This window comes from Corvus hawaiiensis, chromosome 13 (assembly GCF_020740725.1).
Source record: "Corvus hawaiiensis isolate bCorHaw1 chromosome 13, bCorHaw1.pri.cur, whole genome shotgun sequence".
In the NCBI taxonomy this organism is placed as follows: domain Eukaryota; kingdom Metazoa; phylum Chordata; class Aves; order Passeriformes; family Corvidae; genus Corvus; species Corvus hawaiiensis.
The window spans coordinates 4,921,907-4,945,979 of NC_063225.1; the positions used below are offsets into that span (position 1 = coordinate 4,921,907).

General features: G+C 42.8%; 1 protein-coding gene across 1 annotated transcript; it reads left to right on the top strand.

The window, feature by feature from the left end:
- Positions 1-23,820, top strand: MTHFS (methenyltetrahydrofolate synthetase). Its single transcript, XM_048318028.1, has 3 exons — positions 1-156; positions 3,652-3,916; positions 22,560-23,820. Exons 1-3 carry the CDS (start codon positions 16-18, stop codon positions 22,781-22,783), a joined length of 630 nt encoding a protein of 209 aa, XP_048173985.1. The 5' UTR covers positions 1-15; the 3' UTR covers positions 22,784-23,820.
- The last annotated feature ends 253 nt before the right edge of the window (positions 23,821-24,073 follow it).

Sequence of the window (24,073 nt, forward strand, 5' to 3'; positions counted from 1 at the left end):
CGCCGCACTCGGCGCATGGAGCCGGCCGGGAGCGGCGGCGCGATGGCGGCGGCGCTGAGGGCGGCCAAGCGGCAGCTCCGGGGGGAGCTGCGGCAGCGGCTGCGGGCGCTCGGCGCGGCAGAGAAGCAGCGCCAGTCCCGCCTGCTCGGGCGCAAGGTGGGTGCGGGCACCCGGGCACGGCCCAGAGCCGGGCCCGGCTCGCCGGGAAGCACGGCCGGGACTTTCCAGGCCCCGCCGGTGACCGAAACCGTGACTCAGGGGCCCTTCCGCCGAGCGGGGGGGGAGCTCCGCCTCGGAGCCTGCCCTCGTGCCTCCTCGGCAGTGCCGGGGAGCGGGGCTGGCGGCGGCGGCGTGACAGGAACTGCCGGCGGCACCGGCTACAGCGGGGAGTGCTGGGGCCGCTTCCCTCTGGAGCGGTGCTCACACAGCACCCGTGCAGTGGTGGTCACACTTCACCCCTGGGTTGCTGGGGACACTTCACCCGTGGGGCGGTGGTCACCCTTCAGCCCTGGGTGGTCACACTTCAGCCCTGGGTGGTCACACTTCAGCCGTGAATTTTGGGGACAATGGGGGCAAACTGCCACACACCCCAAGTAGGGCTGCTCCGGTGTGGTGGCTGGTGTTTGTCTCAGACATTTCACACCAGCCTGGCTCTGGCCATACGTACAAAACTCAGCCGCTGCCTGATCCGGCCTCCTGTTTTACACGCTGTCATCTCCCTTCTGTATCTTCCAGCAGTGTTTCTTCCACAGAATTTTATTTGTAATATAATTTTTACACTCTTAAAGATATCAGGCAGGGTTTGCCTAACTGGTATCCTAGCACAGAGTGATATGGGTATGTACTTTTGAAATGTCCTGTTTGTGTTTGGATTACACAGTTTTTATATAGATGTATTTCATCATTTTAATAAACATAATAAAATTTTATTTTGCAGTCACTGCATGTAATAGAGCACAGTCCTCATTTTTTTTGCAGCACCAGCGGGTACTTCTAGATGATCTACATTTATATGGTTATTTTCCTGCCAGAGGATCTCAAATCATTTTATAGACTTCATTTACTACTAATGTGTAGCCACTTCACGGGTGGGATGTGGCAGCACAGAAACTTTAGGTTGTAGGAAATTTAACTGGAACTCACATAACGTTTTTTTTTTCCATTGGGAGTGCTTTTTAAAAACATCTATCTATATGTAGTGTCCTACTGTCATGATAATGCATTTTAGTAATTATACATTCTAGACTTAAGTTTCTCGATTTTTAGTAAATACATGCATGTATCCTCTTCAAAAATTCAGAATCCTCAGCCAACTTTTAAGCACCTAGCCCATGTTGTACTGAAGTTTTAGGAGCCCTCAGCCTTTGTCTAGCTGCTTGCTGATAAACTCAGCAACAGAGCACTCATTTCTTCTAGAGAGAGCACACTAAAAGATATAGCCATTGTTTTGCTTAAGAGAAGGCATCAGGAAATACGACATAAATGGATGTTATCTTGCCGTTTTAATAATCTGACACAAATTGAAAATCCTGAGACAGAGTGGCTCTGTGCAAGTGGCAGAAAGTAGTCGGCTTCCTCATGGGGGCTGGGTAATACAGCAGGCATGGAGAAATTTTTGAAAAGACTGAGAAAATATTTGGAATTACATAAGGCCAAAAATGTAGCTTTGTAACATACATCAGTGCTTGCAGCTAATAAAAGTGAGCAGGTTATTTTATAACACCTGAGTAACATTTTTAGTAGTAAAATCTCATTTCAAAATAATCTTTAAATTCAAAATGAAATAGCTTCACAGGCCAACCTAGCCACCGGTATTTAATTAGCTTCTGGATGATTATTCTTTTTTAATGCTTATGTTTATGATGAAAGTCATGCTATTTGCATGCTCTGATTCTGCAAAAATTGCCATCAGCTGGTGAACAAAGGGCAGATAATACTTGTTAAGTGTGGAAATTTTTTCAGTCTTCTCAGAAATTGGTCCGAGTCATAGCAGGAGCATCTACACAATTCTGAGAACATCTGAAATTGTGTCTTCCTGCTCACATGTGGGTTTACATCTTCAACCTCTTTTTCTTTCCTCTACAGCCTGATTAATGTGTTACTGGATACGTCAGAGCAGATGAGACCTGTGTGGTGCCCACAGCACACAGGCCCTCTCTGAAAGAGTTCAGTATCTCAGTTTCTCTCTTCACCAAAGCCATGAGAAGTTTTGGCTCTGGAGGCCCTCAGCAACATGAGCCACAGCCATTTTCTGGAGTCTGCAGCTTGAGTAAATAGTATGCCTTTGCAGCAAAAGCTACCATGGAAATTCTGTTCTTTTAAGAGCTTAATCCCTTGGAAAAATCCATGTGTAGGGTTAGACAGATAGAAAAGGAAACAAAATACGGGTTTGAATTGTTAGGATGTTTCTGTGGCCAAGCAACACATCCATCATCATTTAGTCTGGAGTGTTTCTTTTTTTTTTCCCCTTTCAAAAATTATATCCATCTTCTGAATATTTCACCTGGGTTTTTAACTGTTGTGATGGAAAGAAAATAAAAAATGTAGTGGAAACCATATCTTGACTCAAATATGGGCATTTGTATTTCCAAACAAGGCCAGGGCAAAGGCTAAAGCTCAGAAGAGCAAGTTACCCTGCAGTTCTACAAACACTGAGCAGGGGTCTGGTGATCTCTGTTCTGTAGACAGTAGAGAGTTTCTCAGTTATCTGATATTTTTGACAGATTTTTGTAAGTGTGTATAATAAGAGTAAATCACATTTAAATGAGTAGGGACACATTTAGATTTGTTTTGTCCAGATATAACAAAATATATAAGGTGCTAGACTATGAGAAGACAAGCTTCTAAAAGCCTCCTTTCAAATGTTAATGTGGAATTCAGCCTGGAATGGGTAGAGACAAGTGAGGTATGAGTCTGCTAACACTTTTTTACCATAGAAGCATTATTTTCCCTCCTATATTCAACCTTTTATAAGCCCAGCACAGAGTCTCATGAAAAGCAAAAAATGGCAAGGTCATCTTTCCTTCAAGCTCTGAAAAATGCGTGGAAATAAGATCACCTGTTAGAAGCAGGTGATGTTTGAAGTCATATATCTCAACTTGCTGGAGGGAAGACATTCAGGTGAACAAAAGAAAGAAGGACCTGGTCTTAGAAGACTTTGTGCTCTGCAGTCATCTGCTCTGGTGCTAATTTTCCTTTGAGTTATTATCATTGAGGTGCTTCTCGTTCTGCCTAGGCCCGGATGAGAGATGCAGCCTGTAAAGAGGATGGAAGGAGAGGAATGCTAAACCCTCATGGCTTGCATGAGCTGGCAGTTCTGGCCTGCTCTATCTTTCTGCAGTGATGTTGGGCATTTGAGGATGCCTGCACTGTATGGCACAGGTATTTAGGGGATTGGAAGATTGTCTGCAAAGTTGTGTTTTGCCAGCCCAAACCTGTCTAGTGTTTTGTTCACTAGATGCAAAAATTTGCCTATTTTGATTTTGCTGATGGTAGAAATGTTGGAGTAGGAAACAAAGTCAGTTTCTTCTGTTTATGATGCATCAAAGTTTGTATCTCTACCCTTTTCAATGAATATTTTGCTCCAGTTTAGTGTTAAAGTTGATCTTTCCAAAACTTTTCATGAACTGATTTTGTCGATTCCCCGTGTAGGTGATTGACCATCCCAAGTACCAAGAATCCAAAAGAATTGCAATCTTTCTGAGCATGCCAGATGAAGTCCAGACAGAAGAAATCATTAAGGACATTTTTAAGCAAGGCAAAGAGTGTTTCATCCCCCGTTACAAGCCTCAGAGCAATCACATGGACATGCTGAAGTTATCATCAGCTGAAGACATTTCTTCACTTGCTTTGACATCCTGGAATATTCTTCAGCCCAGTGATGATGACAGTGCAAGAGAGGAAGCTCTTGCTGGTGGTGAGTATTTTCTTCCTGCATCATGGGATTGTTGAGCAGGAGTAGCCTGGAAGCCAATAGGAAATACTCTGATAGCAAGAACAAGATGAGACGTTACACTTCGGTTTTATGTATTGTAGAGAGATGCTCCTTCCTCTTGCCTGTTTTTCTCTACCCTGTGCCACCCCGGTGACATGCCAGCAGGGCAGGAACAAGACTGCACTGATCCAGCTGAAAGAAAACTCAACCCTCCAGATAAATCATCTTCCTGGTCTGATTCATGAGCATCCTCAGCGCAGTCTCAACCAGCGTAACGTAGAGACTCGTAAAGGGGAAAGAAGGGCTTGCTAACACTTTTAGCTTAGGCTGCCACTGAAAGTCATGGGGATTCTCAGGTTTAGGATGTACTCTCAGAAGTTTAGTTTGTGTTGCCTGAAAGGTTGGGAGCTTCTCGGGTGATGCCTGTAGACTGAGAACTTTTTGAAATCTTTGATCCTGCGAATTGTGTTGGATAGATGAATCGCAATGCTGATGTGGAGCATGCCCTTGTAGAACAGCTCTCTGGACTGAGACCTTAGACTGAAAATAAAAGGACTTTCTTGTAGGCCTGCATTAATATTACAGTCTTTTCCAGCATTATTCTCTCACATTTTTATTTTGATCTTATAATGCTGTCTCAGACACTGGATTCTTCATAGGGTTGAAAAGATACAAGTTCATTAAGATCAAACTTGTGTATGTGTGTTTTGATCCCCAAATAACCTCTCTCTTAACCTAAAATTCCCCAACTCCTACTTGTAAACAAGCTTACTTTTTGTGTCTTTGCATTCATTATTTGCATTCTTTTTGTAAACACTTTAATATCTTCCTGAAACATCTGCAGAAATGTTTAATCTTATTAATGGAAAACTTGTGTTGAACTTGTGCTTGAAACCTCAGTCTGGGAAGATTTTCTCCAGGTTAAGATTCATCATGCAGACAGCTTCCAAACCTCACACACTTGCCAGCTTTTTAGTGCTTGATAAAGGAACATAACATTTCTGTGACTCTGTTTGATTGAACTTGGGCTCGTATTTGCTTTGGGATGCCAATGTACTTTCCCAGAACGCTTCACTGTGTGTGTGTCTCCTATTTTCAGTCATTTCCTCTTTCCTAATTCAGAATCCTTTCTGTGTCTACATTTTAGCTAGCAAGGGATTTCACTGCTTCATACAATCATCTTCTTTACATTTAATATTTAGCACTGTTTGTCGTTCTTCTAATGTTTGTCAAAAAATCAGGTATATTGGTGGGATTTAGGGACTTTTGAAGGTAACCTGAAAATACATCCAGAGTTCTGTTGACTGAGCTTAGTTCAGGCACTCTGGCCAAGCTTTTGTACTACTGATGAGCTGCTGTTAATTGAATTTAACAAGTCTGTTGCAGAGATCGCAGAGTAAACACACAATTTCAGGTATGATGGGAGCAAGGACTTCCAGGTGTAGAGTGCACTGAGGTGTACATGGGTGCCAGACAGGGAAGATGGGGAAGGCAGGAACACACTTTGGTACCTGGCTAGTTCTGGAGCTGCTGCTTCCTTCTCTGCAGCAGGCTATGGGCAGAAAGCAATGCCAGAAGAGCCCCTGTGCTCTACAGAGAGGTGCCAAGAGACCAGTTGTAAGAACTGATGTGTGTGCATGTCAGACTTGTTCTGCTTGAAACTCAGTATTAGTCTGTTTGTACTGTTTGTACAGTAATTTTGGAGTAATGCCTTCTGGATTGGAAGTCAGACCGTGGTCTTTATCCTAGAACAGTTTTTGTAAATTAGGCAATAAGCTTAGTTTTTTTCCATTGTTGCAGCATTAGAGACACATTCCTAATCTGTCCCCACAGAAACACACACTTCATCTCAATATGTCTTTATATTCCTTTTGCTATATTTTTTGTCACCTGCTATGTTTTTTGAACTTTGGTACATTTGCAGGAATGCAAATTGCCTTGCTGCTACATCCATCGTCCATTGTTCGAATTGCGCATGGATGGCACATTTATCTCAGAGATGTTATCAAATACTTTGATCTGAGGCATTTACATTGTTATAAGGAGATAACATGGTGTTACATTAGTAATGTTCCCATGGCTGGCGTAAATTACTATGTAATTTCCAAGAAACAGCCTGCAGGTACATAAATAAGCCATGTCATGTTTGAGTGTATTCATTTTGCATGACAAAAATCTTAAATTCACACTGTCCTTAAAACTTCAGGCAGGGTTACTGTTAAGAATAGCTCAAGTATAAGACTGGGTATAATTTTTGCATAGAGTTCCCCAGTCTTTGGTAGCACTCATGGGCAGTGTTGAATAGACACAAGCTCCTCCTTTTGGAGATGATCCTTTTTTCTGTTGGACCTCTTTTCATCTTGGCAGTGCTCACACCACACCATGTTGGCATAAACAAAGATCACTGCTTTTGTGGTAGGAGAAAGTCTGTCATCTTCTCTACCATGTGGGGGTGACTCATTGGCATATGAAAAGTCGCTTTCTTTAGGCTAAATGGACACAATAACAGAAAGAACAAAGGTGGTAGAAGTTCAGATATTTTGGAGTAGGGGTGTGTGTGGGTGCATGACTTGGTTCGTTTCCAGCTATACCTATTGAAAAGACTTAGACAACTTCTGGGGCAAGCAAGTGGTACATTTACTCAATAGGTACCAATTCCCATTTGTATCCTTGCCCATCAGAAGTATAAATGTGCTCTGATATTGGGTTTTTGCCTAAGGTAATACTGCTGATGAAAGTCCAGGCAGGTTGCAGTATTTGTTTACGGAAGTGTAGATACCTTGCACAACTTTGGAAGGGGTAAATCAGATAAAACTGTACTCCCTGTTTGCTTTTTATCACTACTCCTACAGAAGTTTAAAGAACACTTCGCCAGCAGCTTCATTTTCAGTGTGGTTTAGAGAGGCGTTGTGATTCACCAAGCTGGACATGGGTTTACTCATTTGTAATGTTATTTATTATTACTTAGGCCTGCTCTGAGAACTATGAGGGAAAAGCTAAGTTATCCCTCTGAAAAAGAGATTATTCTTAATGGGACAGAAAAAAAAAAAAAAAGGAAAAAAGACTGAGTTGAATATTTCCATATGGTAAAATTCTTGGAGGCATCTTTGAAGGGAAGCATGTGGCCAGGGATCTCAGCTGGAAGGCTTGGACCTGGAGCAAATATGCTTAACTGTTTATAACTGAACTGCTGACTCGTAGTTGAAGGTGTGCAATAAATTATAAACAGCTTTTCTAACAATTCACCTGCGTGATGGAGAGGGAGTTTGGCATAAATATTTTTCTTGGCCAAAAAATGAAGTTTTGTTAGAAATTATGGCTCTGAATCTGCCTACTCTAATGGATTGGGACGTGCTTTTCTAAGAAATGCAAGAAATGGGATTATGTGTAGAGACTTAATTCAGCCTCTTAATCTCTGTCAATTCTGCCTCGGTGTCAAGGTATGTTATCACACAGTCCTTGTCCCTCAGATGTGGACTCCCTCAAAGATGAACCCAGACAAAATGCTCTGGGCTCTTTCAAAGAGGCAGAAGATGAACACTGCTCGCTGTTAACGATTGCCTTGCCACTAACGAGTATCAGCTCAGTCGTTTGCTTTCTCCCTGCTCAGGTTAGAGCTGCAGGCTTCTTTGGTGTGCATTGTTCAAACCTTGGGATGGAGACGGAGATCTGCATTTCTGGATGGGCTGTTCATCACTACGCCATTCAGTGACTTAAAGATATTAAGTGGTGTTTGCTGATGGAGAAGCAGCAGAGGCTCGGGATCCTGTTGCAGCCTGAGTTGTGCAGAGGAGCTGCCCCCAGTGAATACAGACTCTTTTGCTTGTTTTTCCAACATGAGGTTTTCTTCTCTGTTCCCTCCAAAACAATAATTTCCCAGATTTGTCTCAGTCTTGGGCTAGACCTCCTTTTCCAAGCTTTAATTTCTCTACCACCATAATGTCCCTTTCCATCTTTCTGCTGTGTGCCCAGCCTCTCTGAAACTCCCTCCTCAAGTGTCCTTCTTTGGCCTTTGTCACCATATTCCCCACTTCCTCCTGCTCTCAGTCCCAGCCTGTGATTTCAGGGGCAGCTGGGCCAGCACAAATAGCTTCTCCCTGCCAAAAGGGAGGAGATCATGTGCTTTGTCTTCTTTCACTTTTCTGTTTCCAGACATACAAGATTCCCCATCCCAATTTACTCATTTCCTTCCCCACTGTGCTGGTTTCTTTCTCTTTTTCCTTGGCTTAGAAAAACTTCAGTTTCATAGTACTTTTTGTACTAAACAGTACAAAAGACATAGTTTTGTGGTATTTTCTTTTGGGCAGTGCCTGATTAAATAAGCTGCTGCCCTTTCTCCTCCTCTTGGTCCCCACCCCTCCTCTCCTGTGGCAGCACAGATGGCCCTGCAGCCATGTTGGGACCTACACTGGGAAACCAGTCTTGGTTAGGAGCAACCCAGCATCAGCAGAAGTCTCTTCTCAGACAGAGCCACCACAGAGATCTGGACTGATGCAACTGAAGGGCTGGTAGGAAGCTGATGATGAGGGGTTGTGAAAATGGCTGTCATGCCAAAAATGTCTCAGTGAAACTTCAGTCATCATTTCCTTCCATGTTTCAGTTCCCAATCTTGCCGCAGTCAGCGGAATAGGAGCAGCCAGTGACATGAAAGTCTTTCAGAGTCCTCGCAGCTGAGACGGATCTGGCAAGAGGAGCTGAGCTTGCAGCTCCATGTGCTCTGTCTATGCACCAATAAGGAGTTTTCCCTCCTCATGTTTTCAGCTTATTCCAGCTTCTCTCTGGTGAGCTGAATCAACTTGCTGCTCTGGGTGAAGAGTATTTTCCTCCTTTCCCCTCCCCTGTATTTTGTTGGGATGTTTTGCACCCAGGTGAGTGGATCCAGTATGCCATGTGGCCAGATCAGTGCCATGAGTGTGGGGAGGAGGGAATGAGTAGTCAGGATGGGGGGAACATCTCCTGTGGCACAGGCTCCTAGGGAGAGTCATGGGGCCACCCTTGCAGATGTGACTCCAGTAGTGGTACAGGGAAGGGGCATCGTGAGAGAGCCCCAGAACTGCCCCTGACACGTCTCTCCTAAGCCTGTGCCAATGGCAGCTTTTCAGACATTTGCAGCATTGCATAAACCCAGCTCTGATGGATTTGAACAGGGCTAAAGCCACATCACCAGTGAGGGTACTACAAGCAACATTTCAAGTTCTTGCTGCAAGGCATGGAGCAGCAAAGCTTCTCCCTTTTTTGGTCCTTTTTTTTTTTTTTTTTTTGGCTAGCTTTGTTCTTGGAAACCTGTGAACCATTTTGCAGGAACAAAACAAACATAAACCCCCCACCCCCACCTCAGTTTGGCATAAGTACCTAAGCTGAAAAAATGTCAGCATTTGACAATATAGCATCTTATATGCAATGGGGAATGCTGAATAATCTTCTACTACTCGACTACAGCATAATACATTTTTTTGCTTCAAGAAATGAATGTATTAAGAACTTGAGTTGTATTTTGTAATTTAGTCTGGAGACTTCTGGCATTTTCAGCACTGAAAACTTCAGTGGCCTACTGATCACAGCATTTGTGTTGTAACTTCAAGATAATGAGTGAAATATTAACTAGATAATCCATGCTTTCAATAACGGTAAAAAATTTATTATGAAGAAAAAGGAAAGATCTGAATTTGAAGCAAAGTGAGGAAATACTAACATAAGTCTAGCAGCAACTTCTTGCACCCTTGTTTTCACATAACCTTTTGAATGTTGGCTTTTAAGGTTAAGGTAGTTTTATCTTTCTGCCCTTTTAATTTCCAGAACACTGTGAGACTTGCTGTAGCATAAATTACAACAACCTGCTGGTAGCAGAACCAGACAGAGACAGCTTTCCTGTGGGCTTCTCTTTGGTTTATAAGGGCTGTTTATGCCAGGGAATGTGATCCTTTTGCAAGGAAAATTCTGGCTACCTCTAGGCTGCAGTTCCAAACCTCAGGTAGTTTGAAATTATTCCTGAGTGACCATTAACCCTATTTGAAACTTTGCCATCAGGATTTGCCCTGCAGAAGCATTTTTGCCTGCAGAAACCCTTTTTCACCTGTCTTTAAATTCCTGCTATTTATTCATGCATTCAAAGATTCTGCATTTGCTGCCGGCACTGATGGCCTTGTGAGGCCATCAGTATTCTTAGTTATTCCAAATTTTAGCACAGTTCTTCAGAAGTGTGACTGAATTGATGGCAGCACAGTCTTAAGAGGAATAGGTTTGACTTAAAAATGCAAAATAAAATGGGATTTTAGAAAAGGATCATGGGTTCCTCCCCCACCCCCCCAAAAAAATGCACTAGAAGTGAGAGGGTTTTGAAAGATGAGGTACATTAGAGTTTAGAAATAAGAAACACTGTGAGGAGGAAAGGCTATGGCTTGAAGCATAGGAAAGGTCTAATATCCTACTTCAGCTGCATTAGATGTTGTACAGCTGTCCATGAAGGCATAATGGGACCATACAAAATGATGCTAATCATTCTGAAAAAAGATGTGTAGTAAATAATGCTCAGAGGTAACTGGGAATATTTAAATGAGCTATATGCAGATAGGAATGTATCTGGAATAAATGAAATATGGGTACATGAAAAGCAGAGATGTTAAATGTTTCTGCTCAGGAAAAAAAACAACCAAAAAAACCCACCCCAAACAAGATTGTAAAGTGATTGAAGGTACTATTAGATTTTCTTTTCCTCTGGGAGACTTGATTAAAACTTGTAGTACAAAATATGTCAAGGGATAGATTATAATTTAAAATCTTTTTACATTGGTCATAAAAAGAAAACCTGAAAGCATGGCACAATACAAAATTGAAAATCAAGGCTTAGCTGCTAATGTAATTTATTTTTTAATGAAATGATTTAAGGATTGGAATGAACTTCTGTTTGGAGACAACGATCCATAGTATTTTTGATATGCAAAAGGAGAACAAAACTCAGTGCAAGTGAGGCATTAACATTCTGCTCATGAATCTTCCTGTGGAGAGAAAATCCTTCCCCTCCCAGTGCAGGATCTGGACATGCAATACAGCATCACATGTTTTACAAGAGTCAGGAAATCTCACAACTTGTAGCTGTGTAGCAATAACTGAAGTATCTTCCTACCTCTGCAGCTGCATTCCCCTGCTTATCCCCTCACAAACAGGTTCTGGTTTCTCTTTCCAGCAGGCATTTGGAGCATTCCTCTAAGCATCTAATTTTATTAGTATTAAGCCCTTGGCTCTGCTGCCTTCCGACAGCTGTGAGTTGTGCTGGTTAGTTAGTTGTAATGTGAAATACTATGTTCCTTATTATATTAATATTATATTATGTTCCTGCAATGTGTGAAATATTATGTTCCTTGTATTCATTCTAAATTTGCTGCTTTCAGTTCAAGGGATACTTCATTTTTCCATGATGAGAAGTGACTAAGGATGTTTGATTTACATTCTTTTTATTATTCATTGTTTACACTTTTACTATATCGATTGTATTCTTTTCTATCAAACTTTGACTGTTTTTTTCTTGTAGAGAAGCTTTTCTAGTCCTGTAGGAGATCAGCCATTGCTCTTTCAACCTTTACAATCTCTCTGATGTTATTTTGGAAAAAAAGATGCCTGGGAGAAAATTTTATGCCCAGGTAAAGAAATACTGTGAAATACATGTAGTGCCACTGGAGATGTTAATTCTTTCTGTACATACCGTAGCACTGCTTTTCAAGTCAGCTCACTGGACAGATCTCTTACTGGTTTCCACACAGGTATCCCACAATGACACATCATTACTAAAGGGCTTGTTCCAGTAGTAAAGATCCATAAAGTAGTTTTGTATTATTCCATCTAGCTTGTTCCTTAGCAGGTGGAGCTAGGAAAATACTTGCTTGGAGAGAAAAACATTTCAGGTGATAGCATGTTCCCTCAGGGTTTTTCTGTATCCCAGCCTTCAGCTGAAAGATGTATGTCTCCATCCTGGTGCTGGGGTTACTCTCCCCTGGAGCTGGTCTCAGCCCTTCCCCCTGAGGTCTGCACCAGCTTCCAGAACTCTCTGAAACAGCTTAATAATCAACACTCAATTTGCTAAGTGAAGGCAAACACTTTTAGCCGAGTTTCTCCCAGTGCTTCTGTTCAGAAACAGGTATGACACAATTACAGAGACTTTTTCTTTTGAAAGGCTTTTGAAAAAATGCTCTGAAATGCAAAAGTTCGTGTGTTTATGTGGTGTTGCTTTGTAATGCCCTTTGGTGTCCTTATGTCCTGAATTTCCCTTGTGCAGACTAAACCATGAGCACCATGTGGTTTAATTTTAATACCACCCATGCCCAGGTGTCCTGCAGTGAACCTGAAAGGCTGAGAGCTCTGGAACACTACAGCTTTTTGCTTTCATGAAGTTCATTAAGGCTTTAAAAGAGTGGTTTTCCTTGTAATCATCTTAAGTGTCACATCCACGTTTGCCTCCTTGCAGAAAACTCATCAAAACAACTGAAAAGATTACTTCTACTGTAATCAAATAAAGTTTGAAGAGAAGTGAAAGCAACATGGGCAAGGGCCTTGAAGTCACTGCAAGTGACTCTCGAGGGTTTTGTTTCAAAGAGGGCTAATTTTGCTCCAGTGAGTGTGAACAGTAACATTGTCCTTTATTTTCATACTGTTTCCTAGAGACAGGAGTCCTTGAAAGGCAGATAAGAGGTGAGATTAATTTCTGGAGTGTGGCAGGAGTCTGTACAACAACTCATGCAGAGGAAGTGCCAATGTGCAAGTATTTCTGCCTGTGGTAATTAATCCAAACAGACATCTTTGTCTCCTTTTATTTTCAATTTTTGGAAAGGAAGACCCAGCACCAAGCTCACCTCCGTGCCTTTCTGCACACGGTTTGGGGAACAGGAGTGGAAGCTTTTCCCTGCTGCCCGCCTGTGTAGGGAATGTTGAAGATGTGGCTTGGTGAGACAGCTGAGCCCTCCTTGCAGCTGGCTGGTGCCAGAGGGGACAGTCCTGCTGCCTTTTTCTTGTGCCCAGCTCTGTGCTCCCCTCATCCCCTCGTCCCAGGTACCATCTCTGGTACTTGCTGCTGAGCAGATCCAGCTCATGAATCTGGCAGAAATTTGGGACTTTTTTTTTTTCCTCCTTTTTCCTAGGATTGGTGTTCTGCCAGCTTAGTGGGCTATTAAATCAGGTCAGCACTTTTCCAGCTATGAAGGATTTGTTTTTCTGGCGCAGTTAATCCCTGCTAGTTTTGCTGAGGTTCAAAATATACGGTCATTCCCCTGGATGGTGGGAAACTCCTTGGACTGGCCCAGAGCCACTGGCTTTCAGGAAGCACGAGACTCATGCTGCTGTTTCATGGTGTAAGGATAGCTCTGGATCTTCATGTTTGGTGTCTTCTTTAACTCAGTCCCTGCTTGGGCTGGCTGTTGTGCATATGAGATGGAAATGAGTTTTTGGGGTGTAGATGAGGGCAAATTCCTGTCCATGAATGACATTAAGCCTTTTGCCGGCAGGTGTCAGCGTTCCATACATTTACCATGGAGCATTGGTGTCATTTCGGCTGTTTTCCTATAATTAAAATCTTATCCAGGCATTGTACTCACGCACAGGAGAACAAATGCTCCAGCCTAATTTCCCATAAAAATCAGGGATTGAAGTGGGGGAGGCATAAGATTCCAGGGAAAACCAGATTTTTTAAACTCTGCAAGCTTAAAAAGATAAAAGAAAATCTTGTGATGGAAGAAGCAGGATTTCTCAGCTGCTGTGGTGTTAACACGTTTGACAGCAGCTGTGAAGGTGCCATCACCTCCCAGCCAGCTGACTCTGCATGTTCAATAAACCCTGCCTGTAAGCAGCCTGATACTCTCATCGAGTGGGGTCACTCCTCACAGGAGCCAGGTTTATGCTCTGACTTGGAAGCTGTTGTCCTACCTGTTTACATTTCACAAGCAATTCTGTGTATTTTATGATAGGCCACCTGCTGAGTGAGTCAAAGGGTATTGGAAATATTGATAGTGATGCATACAGTATTGTAAAAACCCCAGATGATTCACCTCTGTCTTATTTTGACTTAAAAATACCCAGACAGAAGTATGCAAAAGAGGACCAAGAGTGAAGAAATGAAGCAGTGCACATGCACGTGTATCCAGTGGGAGTATTTAAATGAGTGCTCAGGCAAACACTATGGAACTGTAGCTGATAAGACCATAAATTCCCATAAAAACACGTGAAGATACACAAAAATCCTTGTATTTTAGGCTGCAGCAGTATCCCCACATAAGCAGTTCAAGTATCAATGCCTTGTGAGTTTCTCTAAAGGAGCAGATTTGCAGTCAGCATTTGCTGATTTAACAAGATATGTTGATGTGCTGTAAAGTGGCTCTAATGCCATTTCTTCTCTGTTTGGAATTGCTCCTTGGTACATCTGGTTTCAGAGCATTTTGGTGGTTTAAAATCACAGGAGAATCCAGGTGCAAGCCTTGGAACCAAACATTTTTGATTGCCCATGTTTTCCCAATCAGACTGTGCTCATATATGAATATCAGAAACAGACTAAGTCATTTTTCACAGACTAATAACTGAGAAGTCCTAAGCTACTTTTTCCTTTGCTCTGAATTTGCAAAACCAGACATTTTGTGGGTGGCATTGAGTGATCATGTTTTATTTACAGGGCTTACGCAGGCTTGATGAATAATAGTGAAATAGAAAAATACTTTTCAAATTTTCTTTTAGGTAGAACTCTGAAAATGAGACTCCAGTCCTCATCTTACTGTAAGTTAAACCTCAGGGGAAATGAGTGTGATGGTTATAGCCTCAGACAGCCTTTCCACATTGTGAAACCAGCTAGAAACACAAGTCTTAGCCTTGTACAGTAGCTTCTCTGGTGACACATGAAAGGATATTTATCTGTGGAGCAGGATAGGCTTGTTTGAGCAGGGCTGACAAACTACAGCTGATGCTGTGCAGTGCACTCAGCTTTTCAGATGCATTGGCACTAAACCTGCAAGATTTTGGTTTAAACCAATTCAAAATCAGAGGTATTTACTTGAACACAGCTCAGTAGCACAGGAGCTGATCAAGCAGCTTTATCATGTGTTTTTGAGGTTTAATAACGGGCGAGTAACTGGCACTCAGTTGTTTTAAACCTTTATGACTGATGGCTATCATGTAGCTTCTCGGGGAGGCGGATAAATATTTTATTATGCTGTAGTTCAGCAGGGCAAGTGTGAGCTGTGAAGACCAATGTTTCATGCTGACACAAAGCACTGACATGGATGAGCAGACAGATAAACGCTGAGTTGCTCAGTGCTTATTTGTAGATTCTGCTGATGGTTCTATTTTCTGCAAAATATTTTATTGAAGTAATAACAGAAGCTGTCTCTGTCATGCCAGCGGCTGGGATGCCAGGATTGCAGGGGAGATAGTCTGCTTGGCATCTCTATGGCTGTAAAAGGTGGGTTATGGGTGTACAAAATGTTCTTTAGAAGACAAAAGGAGACAAAACCTTCCCAGTGCCTGCAATTCCATACACAAGAATGAAAATAAAGCAATTACCCCTGGTGTTAAGAGCATTTCTCCCAGGAGGAGGCGAGGCCTTGAGGACCCCATGGTGTGTCCCGTAGCAGGAGGCCGTGGAAGGAGCCTGTGAGATTTAGGTGTGATACTTTGACTTTTGATTCCTTTGCTGGATAAAAATTAGTATCTCTGGCTCCTTCTGAAGCAACACCCTGAGATGAGCTCAGCTGGTCCAAGCATGGTGCCTATGATGCCAAGGTTGTGGGTTCAATCCCTTTGTGGGCTGCTCACTTAAGAGCTGGACTCAATAATTTTTGTGGGTCCCTTCCAACTCAGAGTATTCTGTGACAACAGATGTGTGTGAATAGGTAGAAAACAGTATGTCCTGCTGAGGTGATGTGGTAGTGCACATTTAAAGGTCTTCTCATAGGGGAGACACCTGGAGGAAGAGCTACTGACTGCAGTTTAAAATGAGCTGGTTTTTTACTCTAATATGAAACACAACTTTTCGTCCTGCTAGGTATCTGTTTGGGATCTTAAGGAGGCTACAGAGTGAGCACTCGAGGAGAGCTTTTTATGAACAACCAACACCACATATCTGCAAGAGAAAAGAATTCATGCTTCTCAAACTCGTGTCAGTAATATGGGGTATTTTTCCGTAGTTCCAAAGGTGGGTGCAGAGAGGAGTCAATGGGGCAATGTCAATTTAGAGCAACTGAGGAGCTGATCTGTCTTGTTGTAACTTGGGTTTCCAAGGAGATGCGAATTCACACTGAGCTTCTGACACTGTGTCATGTAAGCAAATAAGAATTATCAGTCTAAAGTTTCCTTTCTTTTTAAGGGATTGCATTTGCATTTTAGCAGACTGGCTGGGGTCAAGGCAAGCAATGTTGCTGTTTATGTCTACAATCCTCTTTGTTACTGGATGTGCACCTCATTGGGTTTGGATGGGTGCCTTTTTTTCAAATGTTTATGAGTTGCAGCAAAGGGTAGTGTTTTTGTCTCCTTGGGCATATGACAGTATCTGTCTCCTCCAGGGCTCTGTGGGGAAAAGAACTTGTTTCGTCTGGGAGCAGTCCCAGCCCTTTGGGAACCATGCACCTTGGTTGGGTCTGGATCAGGTCTGTAAGTGAACAGATCTGGCATTTGCCTTTTTGATCTTATACCAAGAGACATGTAAGAGCAGAGATGCTGTGCTTGAAACCCAGGGCAGGTTTTTTCCAAAGGGCAGAAACCTTTTTATCTGGAAGGAAACAGTAAGCATTTGTAACCTCAGGAGTGATGTAGGGGCACCCAGAGTGTTCTAGGAGAAGCCATAAAGGGGAAGGGATTTGTTTTGCTGCAGCATAAGTGAATTACTTTTGTGGAGTTGTTTTCCCCGAGATCTGGTGATTAACTCAGACCACAGTGTTAGGTGCTGTGTAAATACAGAGCTAGATGGTGATCTGTGCCCTATGGAGTATGTGTTGAAAGTGAACACCTACCCAAAAGGCCTAACTATGCTAATGCTGACAGTAATTAAAGTTGCAGTAATGACTCTGTCATTAATTAGAAGTTTCTGAGTCATTCCAATTCATTGGCTCATAACCCTGCACGTCACCAAGACTGATATTTAGATATTAGGATCAAGTGATTGAGTTACTTTTTTTCCTCTGTGCCAGGGTAGCAGATACAGAGGCAGCAGATGGTTACTGCACCCCTTTCATTCTGAAAAGTAAGGTTTTCCTGCAACAGGGTTTGCCTTTTAATCCATTGTGGTCTTTGCTAGGTCAGAAAAGGACCAAAGTTAAGTTTTCATTCCTTGTTATCACCGGCTTTCAATTACTTGTCAGCTCAGCAGAGATTTTGCACAGATCTGACGTTGTTGGTATGCACAGCAACGTGAACACTCCTTTCCTCTAAACAGAAAGCTGTTCTTGGCCTGGTTCTTCTGCTCCTTCACCTTATGTAATCATTTACATCTGAGCAAAGCACGAGCGAGGTGTGTGTGGAACAAAACCAACCACTGGAAAGCTCATTCTTGCCTGTGGTATCAGAATATGAGGATCCAGCCATCCTTGTGGTGATGGAGTAAACAATGCACAAACTTCTGTGCTTCAGGGGAAGCTTGAACTGCACAGCTGCTGCTGTGAGGAGCAGCAGCACTGACACAGAGCTGATCACTGTTGACCTCTTGTAGGCTCAGACGACGTTTGTGCTGTGAGCATGGTTTGTGTGAGCACGTTGCCATTCTTTACAGCCACACAGGAGTTGCAGCAGCTCGGCCTCTGCCCCATCCTCTGTCAGTGCTTTTGAGGAGAGGATCAAAAGAGTCCTAGCTCCCACTTTGATGGGTCTCAAGCACTTTGCGGTGCCCACAAAGTAAGTGGCAGCAAGGGATGAGAAGTCGGGATGACAGAGTATTTCAGTTTCCGCTTCCATTAGGACTGTCAGGCTGTGCAGGGGGAGATGAGTGACCCCACACAGCGGGTGACAATGGGCTGGTGGAGCTCATTTGAACCTGGGAGGAGAGAGGCCATGCTGGCTGCTCCTTCTGAGGGCAGAACAAGTCCCTGGCACTCTTTACATGACCTGTATCTGTGCAGTTTGATGGACCCTTCTATAATTAACTATTGTCAAGAACACTTCTGAAAATGCCGGCTGGCATTTCAAATAGGAACATCAGATTAAGGAGAGGAGAGGTAATGAGGTGCAAGGAGAAAATCCTTCCCTGGGGAACAAATCAAACCTGATATCATCATGAAGGGTAAAGAGAAATGCACTGCCAAACTGAGGTTCACTGTGGCTGCCTAGAGGAAATGAAACTGTGTATTCTTATTTAAAACACTGAGAGGGGATGCTAATGTTTTGGTCTGCTGGCTTAAGTCAGGGCATGTGCAGCTTGCACATCTGCCTCTTGCATGTAGTTTTGCCACACGTTTCCTGAGTCCTTAGGCCAGTCATTTCACTTCTCTGTGACATAAGGAATGTCTGCATCGATGTAAGGGAGTCAGCGCAAACAGAGTGTGCCTGTACACCCACAGGACAAGTTCAGAAGCTGTGACTGCATCTACGCTGCCAGACAACACAGGGCTAAGTGACACAGATGAGTCCCGTCCACACTGCACAGAGCTTGACCTCTCTGCTTTTGTCTGGAGGAGCCAGACCTGTGCTCTTCTGTCTTTACTGCACATGGCAGTCTTGTCCCCCGGAGCAGTCATGGGTGTCACCTGGGCTGGCAGTGCCAGACACTGTGCTGACAATTAAGGTATTGACCACCTGTGATCCTGTAAATCAGTTTGTTTTCTGGCTGTGCTGCATTTAGCAGTATAAATGAAGCCTGTGTGGCTGTGTCAGCATGGCTGTATGCCCACACTGATAGATAAGTCAGGGTGTATTATTTCACGCGTGGTGCTACACAGTTGAAGGAGCTGTAGCCACAAGAGCTTATGCCATAGATACGTTATTAGGTGACTGTCATCATAATTAAAAACCTTACTGGTATACCCAGTAGCCTAAAGTGTGCAAGAACCACAGATATTCTCCACATAAAAGCTGGAGCAAAATGTTGTTGCTTGAGACAGTGTTTTCAGCCTTTAGCAATTTGCAGACCACATGCAAGTTTTCCAGGAGAAGCATGCCTTGCCTGTAACAAAACTTTCGACTGTGGATGTGCTTTCCTGGGCTCCTTCGTGTGGTCACAGGACCCTTGGGGATCCAAGAACCACCAGTTAATGTCTGCAGACACATTACAAGGAGAGGGGCAGAAGTAGATGTTGAATGTGAGGCTTCTTAACATCTTTTGTGAGACGCTAAAACCCGACTCATGTTTGATACCCAAGTACCTGCTCCGTCTTCTCAGGGGCAAGGATGCAATTTCACACAGTGGTCTGTAAGAGCAAGGGCAGTAGGATGTGAGGACAGAGCAAGCCACAGTCCTGAGGGGCAGACAATAGTCCTGCAGTGCTGGAAGAGCTGGGGAGCATGAGGACCATGCCATGAGGAACAAGAAATTCTTCTCCTCAGCTGCCATCCTGTTGATGTACCCTCATTGCTGATAGCAATCTTATGTGTCTGCAATCTTGGTCTCATCTGTGTGTCACCTCTCTTCCTGTGACAGCTCTTCCCCCACACTGCCACAGATACCACAAGAGGTTTTGTTGCTCCCGAGGTTACATGTCAGGGAAACATTTACTCCATGCAGCTTTCTGCCATCCATTCTAGATCCTGATATAGGATTTGGGCCTAATGCTGCTTGAGCTGCCCTTGGGCTCCTTGCAGGGTTAGTTGTGTCATTTTTCTACCAAAAGTCTTGAATGACATTTTACTTAAATCTTGTGCAGTGTGAGTTGCATGGATATCAGATACTGCTGTGAGTCAGGGCAAGGCAGTCAGTATTACAGTGCTCCACAGAAGAAAAGTATAAAGGGTAACTGTTACAGTATTTACAGCATAATAATATTGAGATTTGCATAAGCTTGTTTGAGTTCTTCAGCATAAAACCCCCATGATTATAGAGGAGCCAACTTGTTAAAAGAGTCCCTGTTTCTCCAGAGAACCCAGAAGAAAACACAGTGCTTTAATATATCTAAATTCACTTGAGGTGCCTGGTGCTATCAGTTAAGTTCCACAGAAAATGTATTTCTTCTCTTCACTGTTTTTGCCATTTCCCTCTTTCCCTAGTGTTTCCCCTGACTGGTCTTCTTCCTGTCTCTAACACAAATGTAAGGAGAAATGGCACCGTTTTGCTCTGCAGATTTGCCCCCTGTGTGCATTCTTCCTGCCAGCAGCAGACTGCAAATGTTTCCTGCTTTTCGTCTTGAGAGGCACCTGGAGTGAAAACAGCTGAAACAGACTGTGAGGCAGAGTGGGTTTAGTTCTGTGCATCCTTACTGATTGGTACTTATTGGTTTCTGGGCCACCTGAATACCTACACAAGGCTGATGTGAAGCAGGTTGTGGAGAGGATAAGCAGGAGTAACTTGGGGAGGATTTGACCTGCAGAATCTATTCCTGACCTTGCTAATGGGGGCTGGTTTCTAGGTCCTAGTCCATAAGCCTGACAATTGACAAGAGAAAGATGTGACGTGGTATGTCCAGCATGATGTACATGATGGTACCGTGAAAATGGCATCTGTTTTCAGGGAGACCATACTTCTGCCTTCAGGCCTCTTTTTCCCTTTGTTTGCCATTTGCTATTTCACTCATTTCACTGTCCTGTGAGTCAAAAGTTGACTGCAGTGTTGTAAAACGCCCTGACTCTTTTTTGTTTCAACCAGTATTATTCTGTGGTCTGTCCTTTGGCTAATTCTCTCCCCTTACTCCCCTGACCTCCTGATAAAAGCTGTGCTTCTTGACTGTACGATGCTGGATTTGCAAGATTGATGTTCTCTAAGCATTTCACACTGTGTTGCCTTGCATATTTTATATCAGTGTTCTAATTAAGATATCAGATCATGATGGATGAGTGTTCATGTCAGTGACTCTTCTCTAAACATTGAAGAGTAGAAGGAAATCTCCAGGAGCCTGGGAAGTGTGTGCAAATGAGTTGGTCTTATGTGAGCTGTAACATGCCCTTCCAGGCAGAGTTTGGAGTTGACATGTGGTCTCAGATGGGATTCCCTCTAAACTGAAAACCTCTGCTTTGCTCTGGCTTTTCCAGTACATACTCCCACACATCTCCTTCAATGGTGGGCATCATCCCTCAGATAGATGTATTAAAAGCAGCTCAGCCCAAAATGGCAGGAAAGAGTAGGTGTGAACATGGAAAAGGCAGAAAAATACCTGAGCAGGTCCAAGGTGGTGAAGGAGCAGAGGCTGGTCACAGAAAAGCTGCTCAAAGCTAAGCACTGTTCTTGTAAGAAGGCAGAAGCAGTGGACTGAGACTGTGTATTTGCTTTCTTTCCAGACTCGTGTCAGCTGTCTCTTAGTCTGTGCTGCCTTTCCACTCCCTGCCCTTCTCTCCTTAAGTGTCTGTCTGCTACAGCAGCAAGAAATAAAGACTTTATTTGCATTTTGAAAGGAATAAGTGGGATGTTCCTGGGTTCAGCAGTCAGCACCAGGCCAGCCCAGCTCTTTTGTTAAGAGGTTGTCCGTGCAAGACTTCTCACACAGAACATACCAGCCTTGCCTACATGACAGGGATGTGCATCAGCCTCCGTGCCTGGTGGTCACTCCTCATGGCAGACGGTTTCAGTGATGTGAATCAGCTCCTGAAACAAGTGTGCAGCCAAGTGTGAACTGGAGCTGGCTCCCTGGCATGGTGCCGATCCCCATCCCCTCACAGAGCGTGAGCAAAGCAAGAAATCTTGCCTTTTTCTCTGGAGCTGGTTGGTGGGGTCTTCTGTTAGAGTTTCACCAGCCAGTCCAGGTGATTAGCAGCTTATGCAGCTTCTTTCAATTTTTAAACTGATTTTGAGTTCCAATCAAGTGCAATCTCACAAAAATTCTGGAAGGAGGGATATTTAGGGCAGGGATGCAGAATGCCTGTGTGTGCTGCTTGAACAACAGTGAGAATTGCTGGAGGCCAAGGAAGAAAATCCTTTGGGAGAAAAGGAACCTGACATCACGAAGGGACAAGCCTTCAAATCTTCATCTTGATATAACAGGGCAAATAACCCACTTTCAGAATATATTGTATTCAAGGCTTTTTGGTTTTGGAAAGTCAAGAGAAGGTTCATGGCATCTTACAGCGGTGTCAAGATGTCTCCCCTCTCTCTTACACAACTTCTTTCCATTCTTTTTTCCTTTTCTATTTTTGTGTCTGATGTTGAAGTTCATTTAATTTTCTGATTTCCTCCTGCATTTCATTTCCCTGAGTTCAGTCTCTGCCTGGATTTAGAGTCATAATCATTAGTATTTGGAAGTGTGGGGTTAAAATGATAAAATAAATTTGTTAAAATGTAGGGGTTTTTTTTCCATCCAGCTTTTCAAGATCTAATTATTTTTCAGCTGATCTAGTATGCAATTGATAAGATGAAAATGTAAATTTACACGTTTAGTATTCAAAGTATTTTTCATCTGATCAAAGAAAGGGAAGCATTTTACAAAACACAAAGCTTGCATTCTTGCAAATGTCTGAAGTTATGTGGTTGTAGTCAAGCCATCAGGAAATCCACAGGGCATCCACTAATGCTTATTTCATTTTTCTACAGGAGGTCTTGACCTTATCTTCATGCCAGGCCTTGGATTTGACAAAAAAGGCAACAGATTGGGAAGAGGGAAAGGATATTATGATACCTATCTTGAAAGATGTATGAAACATCCCCGTGGAAAGCCTTACACGATTGCTTTGGCTTTTAGAGAACAGATTTGTGAATCAGTGCCTGTGACAGAAAATGATGTTCCAATAGATGAAGTCCTTTATGAAGACTGCTGAAAGTGTTTTGTACCAACCCACCTTCAGAGCAACCAATCAAAGGTGTCAGATCCATCAATCATGTTTTTTTCTAATTGTCATATATGATTTTGGGACCAATAAAATACAATATTTGTGTTTGGGGAAAAAGAACTCAAAACCCACTGTAACTGTGGTAATAGTGGTGAGGATTGCATTGATTTGCTTCTAATTAGCAAATGTCTGGTGTGAATTCTTACTCTAGAATCAATACAAGCAAGAATGAGTGACTGGTTATTACAGTAAGGACCATTTCTTCTCATAACATTTTTGAGGTACAAGCTTCTTGATAGTAACAGTTTTATTATTCTGGTTTAAAAGTGAACTGTGTAGTAATGACAGTTCTTGATTCATTCTGGAATTAGATACTTGCAATGGCAAAAGTTCTTGGTACTTAAATATTGTGTGCATCCATGAGCAAAACAAGAAATTGATGGAGACATCTTAGAGTAACCTGGGGAAAAATGGTGATGGGAAAAAAGCCTTAATTAATTTTAATGACTGCTTACTTGGCTCTTTTCAGTTGTCTTAAAATAAAGGGAGTACCTGTTAATAAAAAAAGGTTGATGTCCCTAACTCCGGTATGTTCTTTCCTTTATCTGAATACGGGATTGTAATGTAGTCTCCATCTGGAGAGAGCTCTTTTTTGGTAAAATAGTATTCAAAATTACTTCAAGTTCTCTAATTTTGTACATAAGCCATTCATAATGTCCCAAAATACTGTGTGAAATATGGGTGCTGTGTTAAGTGATAAAGAGATGCTGAGAATTGCAGAGAGCAGATTTTATGGATTGAATAATTTTTTGGATGGAAGATTGATTGTTCTTTGGTTCTCCAGACAATCCAGAAGAAGATGGTGAGTTTCATCTGCACACTGTCCTCATAGTAATAAGACACAGTATTTCCAATCAGGATCAATCAAACTGTCAGAATTTTGTGTTCCTTCTTCAGTGCAACTTCACCTTTTCTATGCATATTTAACTCTTCCCTCAATCAATAAATCAGTGCGTTTATTTTCACCAAGATACTCTGTGTCATCATTAAAAAATCCATACATTCTCAAGGACCAGCTGCAGAGTGGAATGACCTTAAGGCTTCCTCAACAACAACTGGTTTTGTGAACAAAACCATGTCTGTAGTACATGGGAACCTTTTCATCTCTGAGTGCTTGTACTCGGTGCTATTTCCATTCTGCTAATACAGGAACTAATTAAACCCTCTGGCTCTGGGGTGGACATAAGCTTAGCAACTGAGGCCTCTGTGACCTGTGCT